Source organism: Pundamilia nyererei, unplaced genomic scaffold (assembly GCF_000239375.1).
Source record: "Pundamilia nyererei isolate P.nyererei 1_Seehausen unplaced genomic scaffold, PunNye1.0 scaffold00249, whole genome shotgun sequence".
NCBI lineage: Eukaryota > Metazoa > Chordata > Actinopteri > Cichliformes > Cichlidae > Pundamilia > Pundamilia nyererei.
This window is the reverse complement of record NW_005187650.1, coordinates 779540-799236: the sequence shown is the minus strand read 5'-3', so window position 1 is coordinate 799236 and position 19697 is coordinate 779540. Positions and strand designations below refer to the sequence as shown.

General features: G+C 40.3%; 1 protein-coding gene across 2 annotated transcripts in view; it reads right to left on the bottom strand.

Moving 5' to 3' along the window:
- gabrb4 (gamma-aminobutyric acid type A receptor subunit beta4) overlaps positions 1-14903 on the bottom strand; it is a 50259-nt gene extending 35356 nt beyond the window's left edge. Inside the window, exons 1-2 of one of the 2 annotated variants that reach the window (XM_005749573.2) lie at positions 14215-14903; positions 12143-12237 (exon numbers count right to left, since the gene is read on the bottom strand). In XM_005749573.2, coding sequence (XP_005749630.1) covers positions 12143-12237; positions 14215-14294 — 175 coding nt within the window. In that variant the 5' untranslated portion in view covers positions 14295-14903. Of the gene's footprint in view, positions 1-3591; positions 3617-12142; positions 12238-14214 lie in introns of those variants that run through there. The other variant, XM_005749574.1, reaches the window with a different exon arrangement.
- Between the last annotated feature and the right edge of the window lie 4794 nt (positions 14904-19697).

The window sequence follows — 19697 nt, the reverse complement described above, 5'->3', positions numbered from 1 at the left end:
ATAGAGATACATATAGAGATATATATAGAGATATCCTTCATGGGAAACTGAACACTCTACATTTCTAAGAACAATGACTGGCTTTGAATCACAGCCTACCTCAATTTTATATTTGTATGGCGCCAAATCACAACAACACTTCCCATATGGAAAAGATATATATAAATCTTATAAAGTTTGTATCTGTCTTGTGTGAAACTTGTATGAAAAGCATACAAGAGTGAAAACAGATATAAGATCCCTTGAAAAATTATATAAATGAAACTTGTATGTTTTGGATACTTACTAAAACTATATATGAAAGTAATGAGAAAGTGGCCACTTTCTTGAGTAAATCATATAAGCCTTATATCAGCGGTCTCCAACCCCCGGACCGGAGTAGTTTGGTACCGGGCCGCGAGAGTTGAGGCTCGGGTGTGAAATGTATGGTTTTCAGGGTTTTTAGCGTTATTTTGTTATCGTTTTTATCATTAACTCAGTTTTCCTTGGTCTTTTCACGTGTGTTATGAATAAATCTTATTTTTCTTCTGTACCGGTACTAGTTTTATTTTGTTGGATTTATCCACGACACCTTAAAAGCCGGTCCGTGAAAATATTGTCAGGCATAAACCGGTACGTGGCACAAAAAAGGTTGGGGACCGCTGCCTTATATGATTCACTATATGAAGTAGACCACATCTTATGCAAGTCTTTTATACGTTTTTCCTATTTCTTTTCCATATGGGTTGCTTCAAGGCACTTAATTGTCTATTTTGCTTTTGTTTTTTGCTACTCTATACCAGTGCTGTGCTAAAATCATGCTGCCAAAACAATTTGGTCAAATAATAATGATTGCTAATACTACTACTACTACTACTAATAATAATAATAAAAATAACGAATTATTGACTGAAATATTTTTGAAAACTGGGTCCAGTGTGGAATTGGCACATCTTCCCTGTGCACATGTAGGTTCTCTCCCGATACTCTGTCTCTGTCTTCCCACTGTCCAAATACATTAGGTTAATTGGTTAAACTTGCCATAGGTTTAAATGTCAGTGCAAGAATAGCAGCCTGTCTCTGCACTAGCCTTGGACTGGTGACAAGTTCAGAGTGCACCTCACTTCTTAGCCTGTGACTGCTGCAACAGGCTTCAGTGTCTCCCAACAACCCTAATGGGTAGATGGACAGATACACCTGTTTTGTTTTTTTCAAACCTTCCTAACTATTCAAATGCTCCTTATTTCTGTGTTTGTTGCATGATGAAGGCAGGAAGATGAAATGTGCATTTTAATCAAATAAAGACCTTCAAAGTCTTTGCTGAGTGGTTTCCCATTAAATTCCCATGTAGCGTAACTTACCGTTTTATGCAACCACATTAAACACTGTGGAAAGCACTTTCACTGATAGCTTCCCCCATTTAATGATGTTTATAAAGATTTCTATTTGTAACCATTTGAACCTATTAATTAAAAGAACGTTTAGGTAGGTAGAGGATTGGTTCTTTGTTTCTTTAGTCTACTCTGATATGATGAAGTATTGTCTACATTGGTTGGTCATCTAAAAATACATTCGCTCCATGATTACAAGCTCATCTCAAAGTCACTATTTGAAAAATGCTTGCCTCAGAACACCCCCTGGACATCTGCTGACTATATTTAGTGGCCGGGCTTTCAACTTCACTCAGTGCTCTTCGTGATCAACACTTGAACTTGAACACCCTTTTTGCCAACCCTTAAAAAAACATTTGCCCACCAGACCATATTTAACCATGTATATCCATAAAATCTGAAGTGCTGGATTGAGTAAATGCACTTTTTTGTCATCTAGAGATGTCCCACACTTGGTCACGGCTCTGCGGGAAGAATGACATCTTTACAGCATTTGTGATATGTCACCTGTCATGGTGTGTTAATGGTGGAAGCTGAGATCATAAAACCCATTCCTGTGATGATGACAGCTTGATTTGAAATGTGTCCTCCAGAAGGACGAATGTGTGAATGAGCTGAGCTTGGCCCTCTTATCATCTCCAATTGACTGGACGTTTGTTTGTTTTTCCATTTGTTAGCTTGTTCACACTGATAGCAAGACAGGGAATTGTTTTCGCCAGAATGAAACTGTCAGATCACCATGCCCTTTTTCCTGACTGAAAGTACAAACCATTCTTAGCACAGTGCATGACCTCTGCTAGGTCTCTTACTGGAACATATGGTGATCTGTCGAGTATTATTGATAAGTATTCTTTTCACAAAAGGTTAATGAACAAAGAGACAAAATGGCTGTGTAAGTAGGAGGGGGATAAATGAAGGATCCGTCTGCAGAAACAACAACTTGTTACAACTGTAAAAATGCCGTAACACCTATAGGTGGCGGTATCATTACCAAAATGTATCTCTCTATATTATTTCCATTGTTTGAATTCTGATTAAATGAGGAGGATAAGCTTCTCCTGAGAGCTGGAATACAGTATTTGAGTCACAGTGGTCAAAATTGTAAATTTCATGTTTTATTTAGAGTCACACTGTGGTTGCATACTGCAATGAAAAAACAAAAGTGCAAATTTCAAACTATCTTTAAATGCATCACTTAAAAATTACAGTGGATGAAGAGCTTTAGTGGACAGTCTCAAACCATGCTGCCTTTGCTGTCTGGGCTCAAACTATGTTGAGATTATGGTGGGGTAATGTAGCCCAAAATGCATCCATCCATCAAAGATTGTTGCTATTTTAAGTGTTCTAGTTTGTTTTTACATTTTTTGCTTATAAGACTTATAAAAAAGGTTAAAGCTTCTGTGCAGGGGAAGTACCAAAACCAATGCTCACTACAATACTCTGAAAATGTACATGTTTTTTTAGTACTGTAGGCCATCCAGACATGTAAGAAAAAGAATGCACATGAGCAAAAACACTATGCACTGCACAGCACATATTACACATGGAAAATAGTGACTAGCGTACTTCGATCTAGACTTTTAAAAAAAAGGCCAAAAAGGGGTTATAACTGATATGCAAAAGGCTATATGCAAATGATGCCATCATGCTTTTCACATCTTTGAATTTAGAAAAACATCTAAGAGATGAAATCCAGACCTGTTAAAGTAATTCAAAGTAAATGAATTTCAATTCAGCCACATCATCCAAACTACTAAATATCCTTATGTTATTCTGAAATACACACTTTTCGACTGGTATTGGTACGAACTACTAAGTTTCTGGTACGGCTACATCCCCATACCATGGGACAAAAAAAATCAACATTGCAGTACATTGTCTTGTGATACAATAATTAATACCCAGGAACCAAATATCAGGACAGACTCCCCCAAGTTAGCCTAACCAGAGTCTCTATTCATGACTATTGTAGAGCCTTCAGTATTATTGTGGGGTCGTAAAATATAAAGCACATTGAGGCGACTGTTGTTGTGACTTGGCCACTATGGATGATCTGATATCGCCGTGTTGGTGTTGTTCCCACATCATCATGAAAATGTTGTTCCAGGTTCAACATTGCAAGTGACCAATCACATTGTTGTGGCGTTATTCTTTTGCGCGCCAAGCCATTCGTGCATTTATGAAATTCCAATGTTGCAAAGAAAATATCAAATCGACTTACCGTTTATTAAAGGGTTACGGTTAGGGTCAGGGTTAGGGTCAGGGTCCGTTGATCGGCGGACAGAGGCGGTTTCTCGCAGCTTAAGTACAGTTTTTTGTTTTACGGCGGTTTTTTCCGAAGTCGCAAAAGTATGACGTCACAACATTCTGATTGGTCACTTGCAATGTTGAACCTGGAACAACATTTTCATGATGATGTGGGAACAACACCAACACGACGATATCAGATCGTGCTGGCCACTATATACACTGAATCAAACTGAATTGAAATGTACTCCTTGTTGAGTCCTTTGTTTTGTTTTTATTTTTTAGATAAATCAGGGCAAAGTAAATGATGTTAAATAACTTGCAATAAAGAAAGAAAAAAAAATCACAGTATATAAAATGGTGGCAGGAAAATCGGGCAGGTAATAATACTGTCACATTTTTAAACTGCATGATAAGCATATACACAGACAGACACACTTTCCTTGTATCACAATATTGTCACCAACATGATAGCACGGTATCATGACTTGCTTAAAAAATGTTTTCTTGCTGTTGCTAGAAAATACAGTCACTACAAGGTACCACCAAACAGTATTATAAACTTATTATGTGACTGATTATGAGGTCTGTTAAGAAACAGTTTGGGTAATTCATATACTACTTTTTTTTTTTAGGGACTATCACTTTTATGAAAACCTACATAATAAATGATGAAGTCATTGTGTAACACGTTAAAGCCATGTGTCAGAGAAGCCGTGATTCAAAGTGTGGCCTGTGGTGCATGACTACCAAGGTTGGCTGTGTTATCCAAGATAAGCAGCATTTGTAGTCAAGTTTTATTGAAGTGTCGGACAACTTGACAGAGAAAAAAATGATTTAATGCGGAGACATGCAAGTTCTCGAGCACACTTGAGTGTCTTTGTGTGCATGCATGCAAGGCTACGTAAATGAGAGAAGGGTGAGATAAAAGGGTGAGACGGAAGAAGAAAGGCAGAAGAGATGAACAAACCATGGTTTTCAAACTGCAGATAAACTGAATTTCTGTAACTTCTTTGATTTATCACCTGTTTATCGGCATACAATGTTGCAACATACAACAGGCTACACTGGCGAAGGGTCAGGCTAATGTTGGGGTAAACTGTATAATAAATTGTAGCAGCTGTAAACAGTCTTCTTTCTTTCATAAAGGTGGAGTGGGTACACTATCTGGAACACTTTTTAAATCTGGCTTCTTGAATATCTCCTCATGGTCTCCTATCCATTCTGTGAGGCATTGGTATCTTTTTTTAAAAAGCAACCATTCGAATGGCTAAAATTGTGTATGCGTAAAGGCAGGAATGCGCATTCTTTTCGTCAGTTTTATAAAGCCATGCATACACATGACCCTCTTTTATAAATCTCAGCTGTTGAGTAATTGTACGCACAAGCAGAAGCCTGATTGATTTAGCCATAAGGGGATGCAGACACTCCCTTAATTAATCATTTACATATAAAATCAACAAGGAAGATGTGCAATTTTGCAGAATTTGTAACAGCGACAAATTAGACAAAGAAATGAAATCACAAACAGGAAAAAGGTGTATACTGGATCTTTAATGAAAGTAATATGCCAGACTGATCTATATAGCGCCTGCCTGTCAGCAACAGGGGGCGATCTAGCTCATGCACTGAATAGCGGAAAGGCGTTGTGGGGGCAAGGAATCATTGTGAGTGCGAGGGGCAAAAAACTGGAATGTATTAACATGCTGAGCATCGCAATGAAATCACAGAAGGAAAGATAATGTTTGTGAGAATAAAATTTCTACAAGATGAGCTAAAATCAGGCAGTAATGAAGAGCTGCATTCATTTTGCTGTAAAGAAACCTCAGAGAGTTCAAAGCCCTGAAGATGGATGCAGACGTTTCTCAGTTTCGGCTTGACAGAAAGCTTTACAGCCCCTGCACTAGCTGTTTGCTAATTCACTAGCTAGCTAAAGTTAGTTACATTACTTGGCATTCATTTGCTTTGGTCAAACTTGTCTTTTAAAATTAGAGTCTTAGCTTACAAAGAAAGCTGTTGAGTTGTTTTCTAAAAGAAAATCTTAGATGCAGAGAAAAAACTAGGGCTTCAGTCACATGGGCCTAAAGACCAGTCAGTGATAATCTGGCAACCACTGCTGGGTAGGGAAGAAGGTGTGTTCCCAAGTTGGTTGGCAAGTGGCTGATGGCAATTGCTGTAAAATTGATTTCTAAAGCTCCCATCATGAATACCTAGAATGGTTGGTGGCCCCCTGTCAATCATGGGTCATTAGGAAAAAAATGTTGACTGCTGAGTGCTTGGTAGAGGTTACCAGTAGTAGTGAAGTGATATCAGTCACAAAGTGGTATATAGTGCATCACAGAAAACAGAGATCTAATTGCTTTGGTCACTAGCAGATTGCCACGGTTGCCTGCAGTTTGTAAGGAAGTCCTCACTTGTCTGCAAACTCTCAAGGCAGTAGTGAAACTAACTGCGAAATGTGAAAACCGGAAACAGAGAAATGTTTTGTCTGCAGCAGCAAGGCAGACATATCACACAAGTCTAGTAGGGACCAAAGCAATTACAGAGACATTTTTGATGTGGAACCCTTGTGACTGGTGGTTGCCAGAAAGTCATCAACCATTCTCTAGGTCTTTTTGACTGGACCTTGAACATGTCATTGATAAGACTTCCATCCAAAACAGACCAAATCATCAGGATTTCATAGCAATCGGCATACACATTAGAGCAATTCTTCACAATAAAATCATGTTGTCTAAAAGGACAACTAAAGAGAAGAAGTTCTGGAGATCAAAATGTGTACATGAAAAGGCTGCAATAAGGAAGTGGTCTATTGCTGTCTTAACATTGTTGCAGCCAGCAGAAAGTGATTGGAGGATTCAATGGTCTTCTGCTTGACAGGTGGCTCTGCTCGCTAACTCGCTACCTAGTTTGCTAATTCAGTCAACTGGGTGATATATTCAATACATTCAAAATGGTAACCAGCACAGGTCTCAGTATAGATGATGATAACCAAAATTAATCTTCATCACTGTGACCTTTTAAGTCTAATGTCTGACAACAGTCATGGTACCAGATACATTGTTGTCGGACTGGTGCTGCCACCGCTGGCAAAATGTGAGAGATGTCGAGCAGAGAGTGCAGAGAGAGTCTGGCACCTCCCGGGCTCTTTCAGATAGAAATTTGACACTTGTCATTAGATGCAAGAGAGGTGCAACCATTCTGGACCATATTTGCATCCATATTGCACCCACAAGATTTTTGCATAGTACATTATGCACAGTATAAATTGAATGTTCTCATACTCAGATATTTTACACACCATAGCATGAATGTCTGTTCTTAGACATGCTGACCTTTGTTTTTAAAATGATGTCTACAGCTTATGATAATAATCTAGCAGGTATACTGAATGTAAAGCAATGAGTTCTGTAAGTTCTCTGGGCCCTATTTATACTTCATTTCTTTGTGAACCTGGTAGTATTGTGGGGTCAACTGCAGGAAAAAACAATCTCAAAACTCGCCAGAGTACTTTACCATGTGCAAAAATACCTTGCGCCCAACAAGTATCTTGAGACCAGTGGTCTTCTTGATAGCTGCAATTTTCTACAATGAACCTTTACCAGTTACAAGTCCACTGTGATTATTTACTAGGTACCTGATCTATTGCCTTTTTTCAGGCATGACACAGACTCTTTGGCTCTTCAGCACCTGCCCCATGGTTTCCAAGGGGCTTTGCCATTGTAACCTATATAATCAAAATGCTGTCAAGGTGCAGAGGCGCATGAGGAATACCTTGCAGCAGAGCTTCCCGTGTTCACTGAAAAATGGGGCTTACTGTCAAAAACACTTGGTCAAGAGCAGCCGACCATGTGCCATGGAGAGTCAACTGTCTGTTTTCCCCAGCAGGTGATCTTACTGATGAGTTACTTCACTCCACTGGCTCAGAGTTCCAGTCTGCGAGATTACTCTTTGATTCGCTTGATAACATGCGGCCAATTTCAAGAGTGTTGGCATTCTGTAGCATACGATTGGCATGTGTTGAGTGGTTGCACCCGAACAAAACCTGCAATGATAAAATATTGCTAGCTTAAGGAAGCATATCTGTCTACAGAATGCTTTGCCAGTGAGGCTGCTTTGGAGCCATTTTGGTTCTCCTTCTTGTGTAGATTTTGATGTTACAAGCTACTCTGAAAGAGTGAAAACATAGACGCTAAATGCACTGTTACCTGAGAAAGACTTAAGACTCTCAAAGATCAACTGATCACTCATAATAACATGTACTAGACAAAGAAATTACTATCTGTATATTAAGATGAAGTCTGGCGCTGCAGTTAAAAAAAGTGCAAATCATTTTAGGTAATTGTAACAATTGCAAGTCTTCAACAAGCTTAACCGGCTTATGGATTTGAAAAATAAATGCATGTGCATCCACAGCCCCTGCTCCTCTCGACAGAGTACTAAATCGTTTATCAGATTTGTCAAATGGGATGGTTGTGGAACAGTAGACGAGTGTAAATGTTACATGTTCTGGATCTGATTCTTGTACCTGTGGTTAAATACGAAAGTGGAAAAAATATTCAATTTCCAATATTTCTTTATTTCATTATGAATAGAAGAAAAGATTTCTTTTAAACCCCCTCATTCTTATGATAACATACATCTCTTTCAAATGTAATAACCCAAAACATATATAGTCAACCAAAGCCCTCCATGACTATTTCTAGTATTTTTGCAGTTACCTTGAATTTCCCAACAAATATTTCTATGAAATCAAAGACAGGGACTACCCCAACAGAAGGTGCATCATCATCACTGAATCATGATAAAGACCTACCAGTTTTAGAAAATATCATTAAACACATGACCAGCACCACTGTGCTCCAATAACTAATAAAGCTTACTGCTGCAGTGGTTGCTCTTACTCCCTACAATGTCTGTGAACTTTTAAAATCTATAGTCTCCTTAGTGTGTCCTATTTTCCATTTAGTATGTGTTCAAGCTTTGATTCTCTTTGCAGATTTACTAGTATCCCCAAATTGGGCATATTCCCAAAATCCACTATTTTCCGATTAATTGTAAGACACTGTCATACATCACTGTGAGTCATCTGCCTTACATGAACAACACACCTAAACAAGTCCACACAACACTTTTCAGTATGCTCAGTATGCTGGAAAGTTCTCATGGAATGAGCACATTTTAAGAAAAGCATTTGAATGCACCATTTGCTGCTTAGTTCAAGCTAGTTAGAATCATTTAATGTCATTAAAACTATGTTTCATCCTTATTTCTTTATAATTCAACATTAAGTGGGAAAAGATAGACCTCATCAGCATCAATGCAGCAAATAAGCAAGTACTGGTGGCAGACGCTGTGAAATGCAGCTGAGCAGCGACACGATCAACCAACCGTCCATTTTTTGGTAACTTGTGAGTGTTTTGTTTTTTTAATACAAGACACAGATTTCCGTACAATCAGGTCCTGGATTGAGTAGCAGCAATTGCATTGGTATGAAAACACAACTGATTCAAAAAGAGCAAATGTGTTTAAAAAAATATTGCTGTGCTTAAAAAGTGATTCTTTCTTTACCAGGTCTGCAATGCGCTGGCTGAATTTAAATCAATGTAATGCATCATTCAGAATTGCGATCGAAAAATCAGCACTGTTACCATGGGCGGTTTGTTAGGCGGTTACAACCGAGGACTACAATCCAAAGAGAAGACACGCACACCCTTTTTGCAAGAGATCACTAATCAAACTGTTTTTTCTGCAAAATTGAAAAACAGTAATAGTAATTCAACCAATATCATGATAGTATAGAAGTAATTTGGGACTGTTGAGCTATTATCTTTAATTCCAGTCGGTTCACAGATCAATGGGAAGAGGAGAGCACTGTTCAAATGGAATGACTGCAGAGTGGACTTTCCATTTAAATAAACGATCTGAATAATATCACGCATCATCGTCCTGTTTCTGACCACTCAGTGCACAAGCGTTTTCCACCAACATACACCTCTGGGCTGATCTTTACTTCTAATATGGGTGTTGGCCAGGCCGATAGCAATCACACTCACTGTCCTGCATTGTGCCAAATTAAAATCCTCCTTCTTGAATCTCCAGTGCTGAAGGTCATCAGCAGCAGTAGCACAGCAGAAGCAGCTGAGTGATGTTGGAAATATCAAGACATGATGGACTACAGCTCTCTGGCCCGAGGGTAAAGCACAGCTACTCCCTGCCTGGGATACTCACTCCTTAAAACTTGCTCTACTTACTCCAACACATTCGCAGCTTGCTACAGAATAGCAGCCTGTGACTAACAAATCTTTAGGCAATCAATATCAACATAGATATTTAATATCATTCAATGTCGAACCAGAAATCAAGGCAATTACTTGAATTGATGGTAATATAGAGATAAAAGAGGATGCTGCAGTGTTAATCCATTTGTTTATTAATTTAAAACATTGCTGATTTCTCAGCTGCACAAAAATGAAATCATTCACATAACACAAAACGCTGCCTATATCTTCTTAACATTGAACATTTCGGAACAGAAACCTTTATTTTTATTCAAAATCTATGCACAAAATTCCTGATTATATTCTGATATTTAATACATACTTTGGTAATTCACCCACAAGAGATATGCGATGGGAATTATGGCATTGTGTTTTTATATATTATGTAAGTCATTATGGCGAAGTAAAGTGATTGTTGCTTGCTTGCCAATTCGACATGCCGAATCCAGCGTTTTTTGTCTTTTCTGACCTTTAACAACAGCAAAAACGCTACACAGATTCAACAGTTCTTGGTCACATTTAATTCTTTTGTCTGCTTTGAATGGCGGAACTGGTGAGCTACAAAACTGTTGCTGGTGAGCGGGACAATAAGGATGAGTTCAGACCCGAAACACTCTTCAAATTGCTGCCAACTGTCATGAAAGCACAAATTAAAACGCCAGAGAGAAAACACAATAGACTTGGCATTTGCAAGCACCAGCTACACAGCTATGGCGCTACATAAATGGGACCGAGGAATGTGTGAATCTGTTGCAGAAACATTGACTTTGAAACATTTGTTTGTATTTGAGTGATATTTAATATTGTCAAACGGGGCTGGGTCTTGCTGGGTGATAATATCCCAACTGAAATTGGCTGCAAAACTAAAATGAAATGTGCAATGTCCAAAACTACTGCTAGGCATAACGAGCTTGTTTCAACAGTCGGAAGCAAAGTGAAAATGGCATTTCGTTGCTGCTTTGTCTTATTTCCTTTCACTGAGTCTTTGAAACAACTCTGGAATGGCAGCACTCCAAAACACAGAACAAAGACCTAACCTCAACTATAACATAGCATATTTTAAAAAAAAAAATTCTTTTCTTTTCTTTTCTTTTTTTGTTTGTGTGTTTGGTTTTTTTTGTTTTGTTACAATAGCTAACATCAGCCTAACGCATCTTGGCACATAAGCCTTCATCAGAGCAGCCAACCAGACGAAGGTTATATGAGGAGGCACACCTGCTATATGTTTTTCACTGCTTGCTCTCATTCTCATCAAGTGTAGTGTAGTCACAGGGCTGACAAGCTGCAGCCTGCAGCATATTTAAAAAAAGGTACTGGTGAACAGTGTGCATCTATTTAATAAGCGTAATTTAGATCATGTATGTTAAAGAGAACCACTATCAGCCAAATAAGCCTCCTAAATGTATGCAAATGTATGTCTGTTTACATTTGAAATGAAATTCAATCAAATCTACAACCCTGAACATTTTTTACAGCAAAACAAAAGCAACGCTGCCACAGCTGGAAATGTTAACTTTATGTTATCTCAATAACTTAAATGTCAAAAGGAAACCAACCACTGGCTTTTCATCCTGTACATTGTAAGTACACATGATCTACTTAATTTGCAAAAGAAAAGCTTTAATTCTTATTGATTTTTTTCCCCAAACCTTCATTTTGCACAAAAGAGACCCAACAAATTACCTATTAAAGTACCAACAAATTAATATAGATTGTCCAGCTATTTTCATACTTCTGCTTTAGTTAAATAGCTTCAGTAAAACAATCACTCTACGTAGCAAACAAGAACGAGTTGTCCTCCGTGTTGTATACTTTAAAGAATCATAAAAGCAAACATTATTGTAATGAGCAAATGCATAATTTCCAGTAAAAGTTAATGGGCCAAATGTATGGCGTAATGTGCAACGCAGAGGCCATAAAACATCTCTAATCAGAAGTGCATTCAGAAAAGTATTGAAAATCAGTGCATTCAGTCTACCAGATTTTAAAAGACATAGCGTTTGACGGCTCGTCTCCATGTATGCCCTACTTCTAGAGGAGCAGCCATCTTCGATTATGTGGATAGATGCATAGTAATGACATGGTAGCAGTCACTTCAAAGCTCATCCCCATTTCTTTTTTTTTTTGCCACAGGCCAACTCTTCGGCAGCTCTCGGCTTAGGGATGACTCGTAGATATCATCATGACCAAACCTTGAATTGTTAAGACCCTCGACCCATAAACAGATGTAATCATGACACGTACCTCCAAAATCAGGCCTTAAACGGATGTCATATCCCTTCAGCAACTTGTCCACGGTGGTCTTGGCCACAGACATGCCGGCGCTTCCAATGGAGGAGCTGGAGGGGAGGTGAAAATCCAAGAGGCATTTTTAAGCAGCAAAAGCGGAAGTGTCCAATACTTTTATCACAAACATTACGCATCTCTGCAGCACACCTGCTGAGTGATAGTAGCCTGAAAACTGTGCTGCACATACTCTATATTCCTTTTCAAATGTCACATTTGAAAAGGAAGCCCTGATAAGGTGTTAGCAAAAGGGCAGAAGGGGACTTTGGATGTTAAACAACACCTCGCATACAAATAATCCCATCCACGCGTGCATCCCACGTCCTTCAAAGTAAACATTATTTCACTACCAGACTCCAGATTTAATCAAAACGCAAAGAAAATAGCACTGCAAAGAATTAAATCCATGCAGATGCTTTTTTATTTTCTGTGTTACTCTGAGGTGCACCTGATAAAATGTTAAAACAATCCGATGTTTGTATCATAACTGGAAATGCATGAAAAACGTGCTTTGCATTGTGCATTATCCCCCTCTGTCCCACCTACAGCATATTCATCAAATCGGTTGAGGGGGTGCAATGATGGTGCACCTGTCAAACGTTTTATATTGATGCCAGTCCTTCAGAAACAATGGTGTTAAGTGTAACAACGTCACAGTTTATTTGGCTCGCCATCAGCTAAAAGCCCAGCATGATTCAGTGGCGTGTGTTTTAATAAGCACGAGGTTATAGCAAAAAGCCTCCCATCGTGCCGTCAGAAGCACGGGCCTCATCAGTCTGACAGACCACCTCTCCCAGGAGGAACTGCATAGTCCACTCTAGTCTGAGTGGCATCTATAACATTGGTGCCATGACCTGCATCACCTAGCAGAGAGCAGCTCTCCAGCTGAGGTTCCCTATTACAAGGAAGGGGCTGAATGAGTGTAGAGGGAGGGTGTGCATGCGTGCGTGTGTGAGGGGGGTAAATTGCTCCCTTGGTATGGCAGGAGCACTACTGCCCACGGCTCAGTCAGGGAATCACTGTTCAATTAGCTCATAGGCAGTGCAGCTGTTCATCAAGCTGGGCAGTTGCAGGGCCGGAGGGTTTGACACCTGACAGCATCATGAGGGAATCTGCAAAAATCAAACCCTTTCATTTGCTTGGGTCAGACTATTGTAATGGAACCAGATGTCAAAAGGTGCAGCCCAGTGTTCTCAGTGAGCATTTCACTCTCATAAGGGAAGCTGCAGGTTGCTGCAGACCATGAAAAAGGAGTAGGCCACAAGGGATGAAAGCTACATCAGTTCCTCTAAGATCAAAACAACTACGGAACTGATCAGGAGACTGACACTGAGACGTTATCCATGAAGTCTTGTGCAGTAATTTGGCAATGGTGTAAACATTTAAAAGCCATGGCACATGAATTAAAAAAAAAACAAAACGTTGCAACGTTAAAGGGCTACCCTGTCATCTATGTGGAGAGCAGCAGAGGATGACAACCCGCCAGGATTCCTTCTCAAAATCAGATTGAAACACGTATATAAATATACAAAAAGGAGCAAGTGGGCGACAGCAGTATGAATACGAACATTAGTTGGCGTTGAAAATTAAAAGGGTTTTGCTTGCTGGATACAGTGCTGTAGTTCACAGCTGCGGACAGCTGCTTAGAACAGCGTAATCAATCGATGATCGGCTGATTGATTGTATCGCTTAATCGTCGCTCAAGCCTACAGTGCCTACTCAGGGCTGTCATTTTACACAGTCTCCCCAGACAACACACACACACACGTATATCCCCATTTTGATATCGGGAGTAGGTTACGTTTCACAATGGGCTTCTGGTTGTGCACGCGCATGTTTTTACGCTCGCGCGCGCCAAAGCGCCGTCTAATAGGGCATATATCGGCAGCAATGCCCCTAATAAGTAGGCCTGGGTACCCCGTTAATGCGATTTGCCACATCTGAGCCTTTTATTGACCGGTAATCACGTCTACGGGTGTGACAGTTCGTAATTTCTTTTCTTCTTTTTCTTCCAAGCGACATTTTCTTACCTTTGAACAAAGCATACGAAGGACAAAGCCGCCAGAGCAGAGAAAATTCCACATAATTTATCTTCTTGGCGACCCAACATCTCCACAAATCCTTCTATATAGTTCCTATAATCCAACCGGTCCAGTGGTCCTCCCGAAAATGCACAAAGTAAAAATCGGCAATCAAAAAATAATTGCCTTTTAAAAATGCCGAATAAACTAGCCTACATCTATGCATGCGATGTCTTCATTAAAATATGCTTTAGGGATGGGGGTAAAAAGAAAAAGAAAAGAAAGAAAAAATCTGGTAATTGGCCCCCGCTGCTTCTTCCCCGGCTATGGAAATCCGTGCAGGTCACAGAGCCCCTCGACCAACACCAGAAGATCAGACATCTTGCTCAAAAAACGGCATACCTAATACTTTTAAAAAGTGATGACAAGTGTTCTTCCCCCTTAAAAAAACACAAACCAAACAAACACGGGCATGAGTGACTGAGCAGCAGCCTCTTGACGATCAAATTGGTGGATGAAATTTCCCAGTCCAAATCTGCAGATGAGGCATGGTTCCAGCGATGCTCTGGCGCCAGACTATTCCACAACGTGATGTTGTTAAAAGATATTTGTTTGAGCTTGGAAACGCGCGTCGTCTGGAGGGGAGCGGTGGGTTTGTATTACAAAAAAAAAGAAAGAAAAGAAAAGAAAAAAATTAAATCTTCATTCCCCCGCTTCTTTTCTTTTTTTTTGTCTTCCCCCTCTGTTGTTGCTGCTGCTGATGATGATGATGTAGATCAGCGCAAAGTCACTGAGGGGAAAATGCACATTGAAAAAGCACTGGGTAATATCTGATGCAGACGTCAGAGCAAGCTATATCACTCCTCTGGTGGAGAAAAAAATTAGATGCCGAGAAATATGGATGCCCCCCCCCCGATACGCCAAATGCAATGTGTCACAACGTCGGATTAGCCTACATGTTAAAGACGCAAACCTATTCGAAAAGTCCACTTGCCTCCGCTGCCCGGCGTTAAATGGCGTTTGAATACGTTATTAGGGTCCGGTGGTCTTCTCCTGGAAACACCGAACCAATGACCAAAGAGATATGATGAGGGAATCTCGTCTCCTGTGTTTTCTTTCTGTTTTTTCTTTTCTTTTCTTTTTGGATCTCTGCTTTTAAAATAAAATAAAATATCCTACTAAGGGGTGAGGAGGGAGGGGGACACCTAAGGTGAATTCCTTAGCGACAGGCTGTTCATGCGCTGAATTGTCTCTCTGAAGCCCATTAGGATGCTGGAAGTGTGTGCCGGTGCGTTTCCGTGCGTTTCTTCCACTTTGCCACATTTCTGAAACACGCGCACTTACGCATGAAGGCGCTCACCCACACACAAGTCATGCATGCGGGCACACTCGCGAGCGCACCTACGGCATGGAAACACGCACGTCGAATTTATTTATTTATTTCATTCCTCTTCAGCATGTTTTCCCCCCCGTATTAGTAACATAAACACTGGGAAATTGGCAACACGCGCACACCACAATCGGAGAATCACACGAGCTTGTGTTTTATACAGAGGAAGAGGTTTTCTTCAGGGATCTCTGTGCTGTCCAGTTGCTAGGCAACCCAGCCAGCACTGATGCAGTTGTGGTGATTCGAAGGCTATGCGCAAAGGCTCGTTTAAAGGAGCAGACCCGGCTCTGTCGCCGTTGTGGTGTCAGTGGGACAAAAGCAAACAGCGACTGATGAAGCTGACCACCGAGGCACATTAAATGCATGCAAGAACGAAATGTGGTGTGACTCGGGGTTTCGCACTGTACTTTAACCGCCTCATCATCGTCATTGTCATGGCCACAAGCACTGTCACGAATAACCAGGCAACCAGTCTCTAGTTTCTTCCTTTCTTGCTTTTTTTCTCCTTTTAATGTCTTTTTCAGCACACTCAAAGCATTTGTTGCTGCTTCTGCCTCAACTCTGCTGTCCTCCATTCTAAGGAAATTTCACTTTGTCCCTCCCCCACAGGTGATGTCACAGCACTGAGCCAAAAGGGTAAGGAAGTGGCAGAGAAGGAAAATAGTTATCCCGTTTAACTTCCTATTTTAACCGATGCTTAAATGTACACAATAAAGCATGCCACTGCTGTATTTTGGCTTTAGCTTCGGAAGAGACCATTGAGCGGCCTGTCTCTGACCATCATAACCATCATCGCTATTGCATCGCTATTTATATACTGAGTAACACCAGATGCATTCAATTATATAATAAATATTCTAAAAAAGACTTTGGTAAGATCATGACTGACTGTGACCTGAAACCCAAGGGCTTGGCAATTACGACTGGCTCTCACACACACTCATACTTGTTGCATCACAGGAGCTGATAGTCAGACAAGCTTGAAAGTGTGATGGCTCCAAATCTGGTGTAAAGCATCTGATTCAGCAAACTGAGTGTTAGTTTGTTCATGATGTTGGAAACACTTGGCAGCTGAACACTAGTTTTGTTTTGTTTTTCTGCAGAATATTTCTCCTATCATAAACCTCACTGCTGGGGATTTCTCCAAAGAGAGGCTTAAGAGGTAATATCCCTGGATACTTGAGAAGTGATTTTGAATGGCCCTAAAAACTCATATTAACAATAATTGGACATTGTTTCTCAGGATCATTTAATGATCATGTCTGTTATTTTTTTCTTTATCAAAAAAAATGAAAGTATAACAGTGATACAATTAGAGTCACTAGTTTCCTCATTATTAGTTTACGAGTACAAGATGATTGTAGATGTTCTAATTAATGATTAATGCCTAGCTATAGCTTAAGGTTGATTTTCAACTGTACATAAAAGAAGCAAATCCTCCATTGGGAAAGTGAATCCTGTAATGTGCATTTTTGCAATGGCCAGCAGGGGGCTACTCCTCTGTTTGTGCAACTGAAGTGCCTCAATAAACACTCTCCTCATGTGTTAGTTGTCTCAGTATGTCGTTTTATAGTATATTTAATAGAATATAAAGTTCATTATTTTGAATGTGGTCCTATTTGGACTCAAAGTGATGACAAAACAGGGAATGGTTTCGAGTGAGGCTAACTTGTGATTAACTAGCGAACATTTTTAGTTGGGTCCATCTCTCACATGTGATATCTGGTTTCAAAAGAAGCGAGACGTTCAACGCTAAAATGTTCAAGTTTTTTCTTTGAAGACAAACTAGCTCAATGTATTCTCATTTTTAATTGGTCTGCTCATGTCTACGTGCCAAAGCAACAGGAATTGTAGGTTTGATAAGTGCTACTTGTCCGCATGTGTTTCATTTGAAGGCAGTTCAGCTCTCATAGGATAGGTTTTTGAGCCACAGTTGAGCAGTGGCAGTATATAATGGAGCGTAATATGGAGTTGAAACCTGTCTGACAGCAAGCTAGATGAATACTTCCAGTGTCTGGGCATGCACAGTCTGCTCTACATTATAGACAGTTTTTCTCTCCCATCCACAGCATTCCCTGATTAATGCGATTAACTCTCATTGGCATCTATGACAAGGAGACCCAAGTCCCTGAGATGTGCATGTTCCATGCACTTTTTTTTTTTGCACCATTCATATGTTGCATAACACGTGTGAGTTACTGGGTCACCCTTGCTCCTCAGATATAAATAGTATCACATGGTTAATGCATTGGTGCCTTCCAGTCACTCGCTTTTCCTCTTGCTGTTCATAGGCATCAGTCAAACGCCCCAATCGACTCTTAGTAACACATGATGCTGTATGTTTAACTCAAGTGTTTAGACAACATGCTTTATCCTTTCTTCATACAACTTCACCATCAGTCTGAAACATGAGTGGATAGGTGTGTTTTCAATGGTGGTGGGGGGGAGGGAACTTAATGAGAGTTCATTTAACATTAATTTGTTGTGGGATTTTTTACACTCCCTCTGATTAAAGAACACAATCAAGGCTTCTCACGAAGGGGTTTAATTTACAGCAATGAAGTCCTTAACTGTGAGGTGAAACAAAAGCTTTAGCTCATGTTTGTTCATTTTCACCATAAGAGGGATCCCTGTGACTAGTTTAAGGACAGAAGCTTGATGACCTGAAGAGGCTGAATATTTGGAAAGATAGTAATGTTGGTCTGAAACTGGAAACCAGGCTTTACAATATTCTCATAAATACGTGTCAAAAGTATTTGCTCATATGCCTTCACACACATATATCCAATTTTAAATTCTTAGCATTTACTATGATGTTAACCCACCCTTTGCAGCTCTTCAGCTCTCCTGGGAAAGCTTTCTACAAGGTTTGGGAGTGTGTTTCTGGGAATTTTTGACCATTCTTCTAGACGCACATTTGTGAGGTCAGACATTGATGTTGGATGAGAAGGCTAGGCTCGCAGTCTCTGTTCTAATTCATCCCAAAGGTCTTCTATCTGTTTGAGGTCAGGACTCTGTGCATGCCCAGCCCCTGAAATACAAACCACACCCTAATCCACCATCCACAAACTTTACTCCTGGCACAGTCAGACAAGTATCATTTCCCTGGCAACCATCTGACCTAGACTTGTCCATTGGATTGCCACACAGAGAAGCGTGATTCGTCACTCCAGAAAACTCGTCTCCACCGCTCTAGAGTCCAGTGGCGGAGTGCTTTACAACACCATTGTGCTTGGTGATATTGGGCTTGAATGGAGCTCCTTGGTCATTGAAATCCATTCCAATAAAGCTCTCTACACACTGTTTTTGAGCTAATCTGAAGGCCAAATGAAATGTGGAGGTGTGCACCAATTCACTTTGCAGAAAGCTGCTAACCTCTACACACTATGCACCTCAGCATCCGCTGACCCTGCTCTGTGCGTTTACATGATGAATCTCTTCATGGCTTAGCTGTTCCCAGTTGCTTCCACTTTGTTAAGTGGCATCCTATCATGGTACCACTGTGGAATTCACTGAGCTCCTGAGAGGGATCCATTCTTTCACAAATGTTTTTAGAAGCAGTCTGCATGGCTACGTTCTTGATTTTATACACTTGGGGCCATGAAAGTGATTGGAACACCTGAATACTTTTGAATAATTTTGCCAATATAGTGCATTTATATATATGAGTGATGGGATCAAGATGAGTGCAAATAGACACACAAGTCTGACAGCAGCATTCAAAGATCCACAGGTGATTTCAGGTCTTCAAACACAAGCAGATACACACAAGTCAAACTGAGCTTTGCTGCCCTCCTGACTCATGACCTAATTAAGAATGACTTGGACAACCCTCCAAAAGGCCCCTAGAGTCAGAGCAGAGCTGAAGCATTTAGCCCATGCAAAAGCACAGCGCCAGGTGCAGCAGAGCATTTTGTTTTGGCACTGGATGTATGCACTGCATGACTTTTCTATGATTTTTCCTCTGTTCACCATAATAAACTATGATTACACTCATAGGTCAAAGCGGCACTGCGGGAGCTCACCACCTCGTGCTCGCTGCAAACCTCTGAGAGAACCAAGGTTTAACATCAGTGTGCATCACGCCGCTCATTGACCGCAG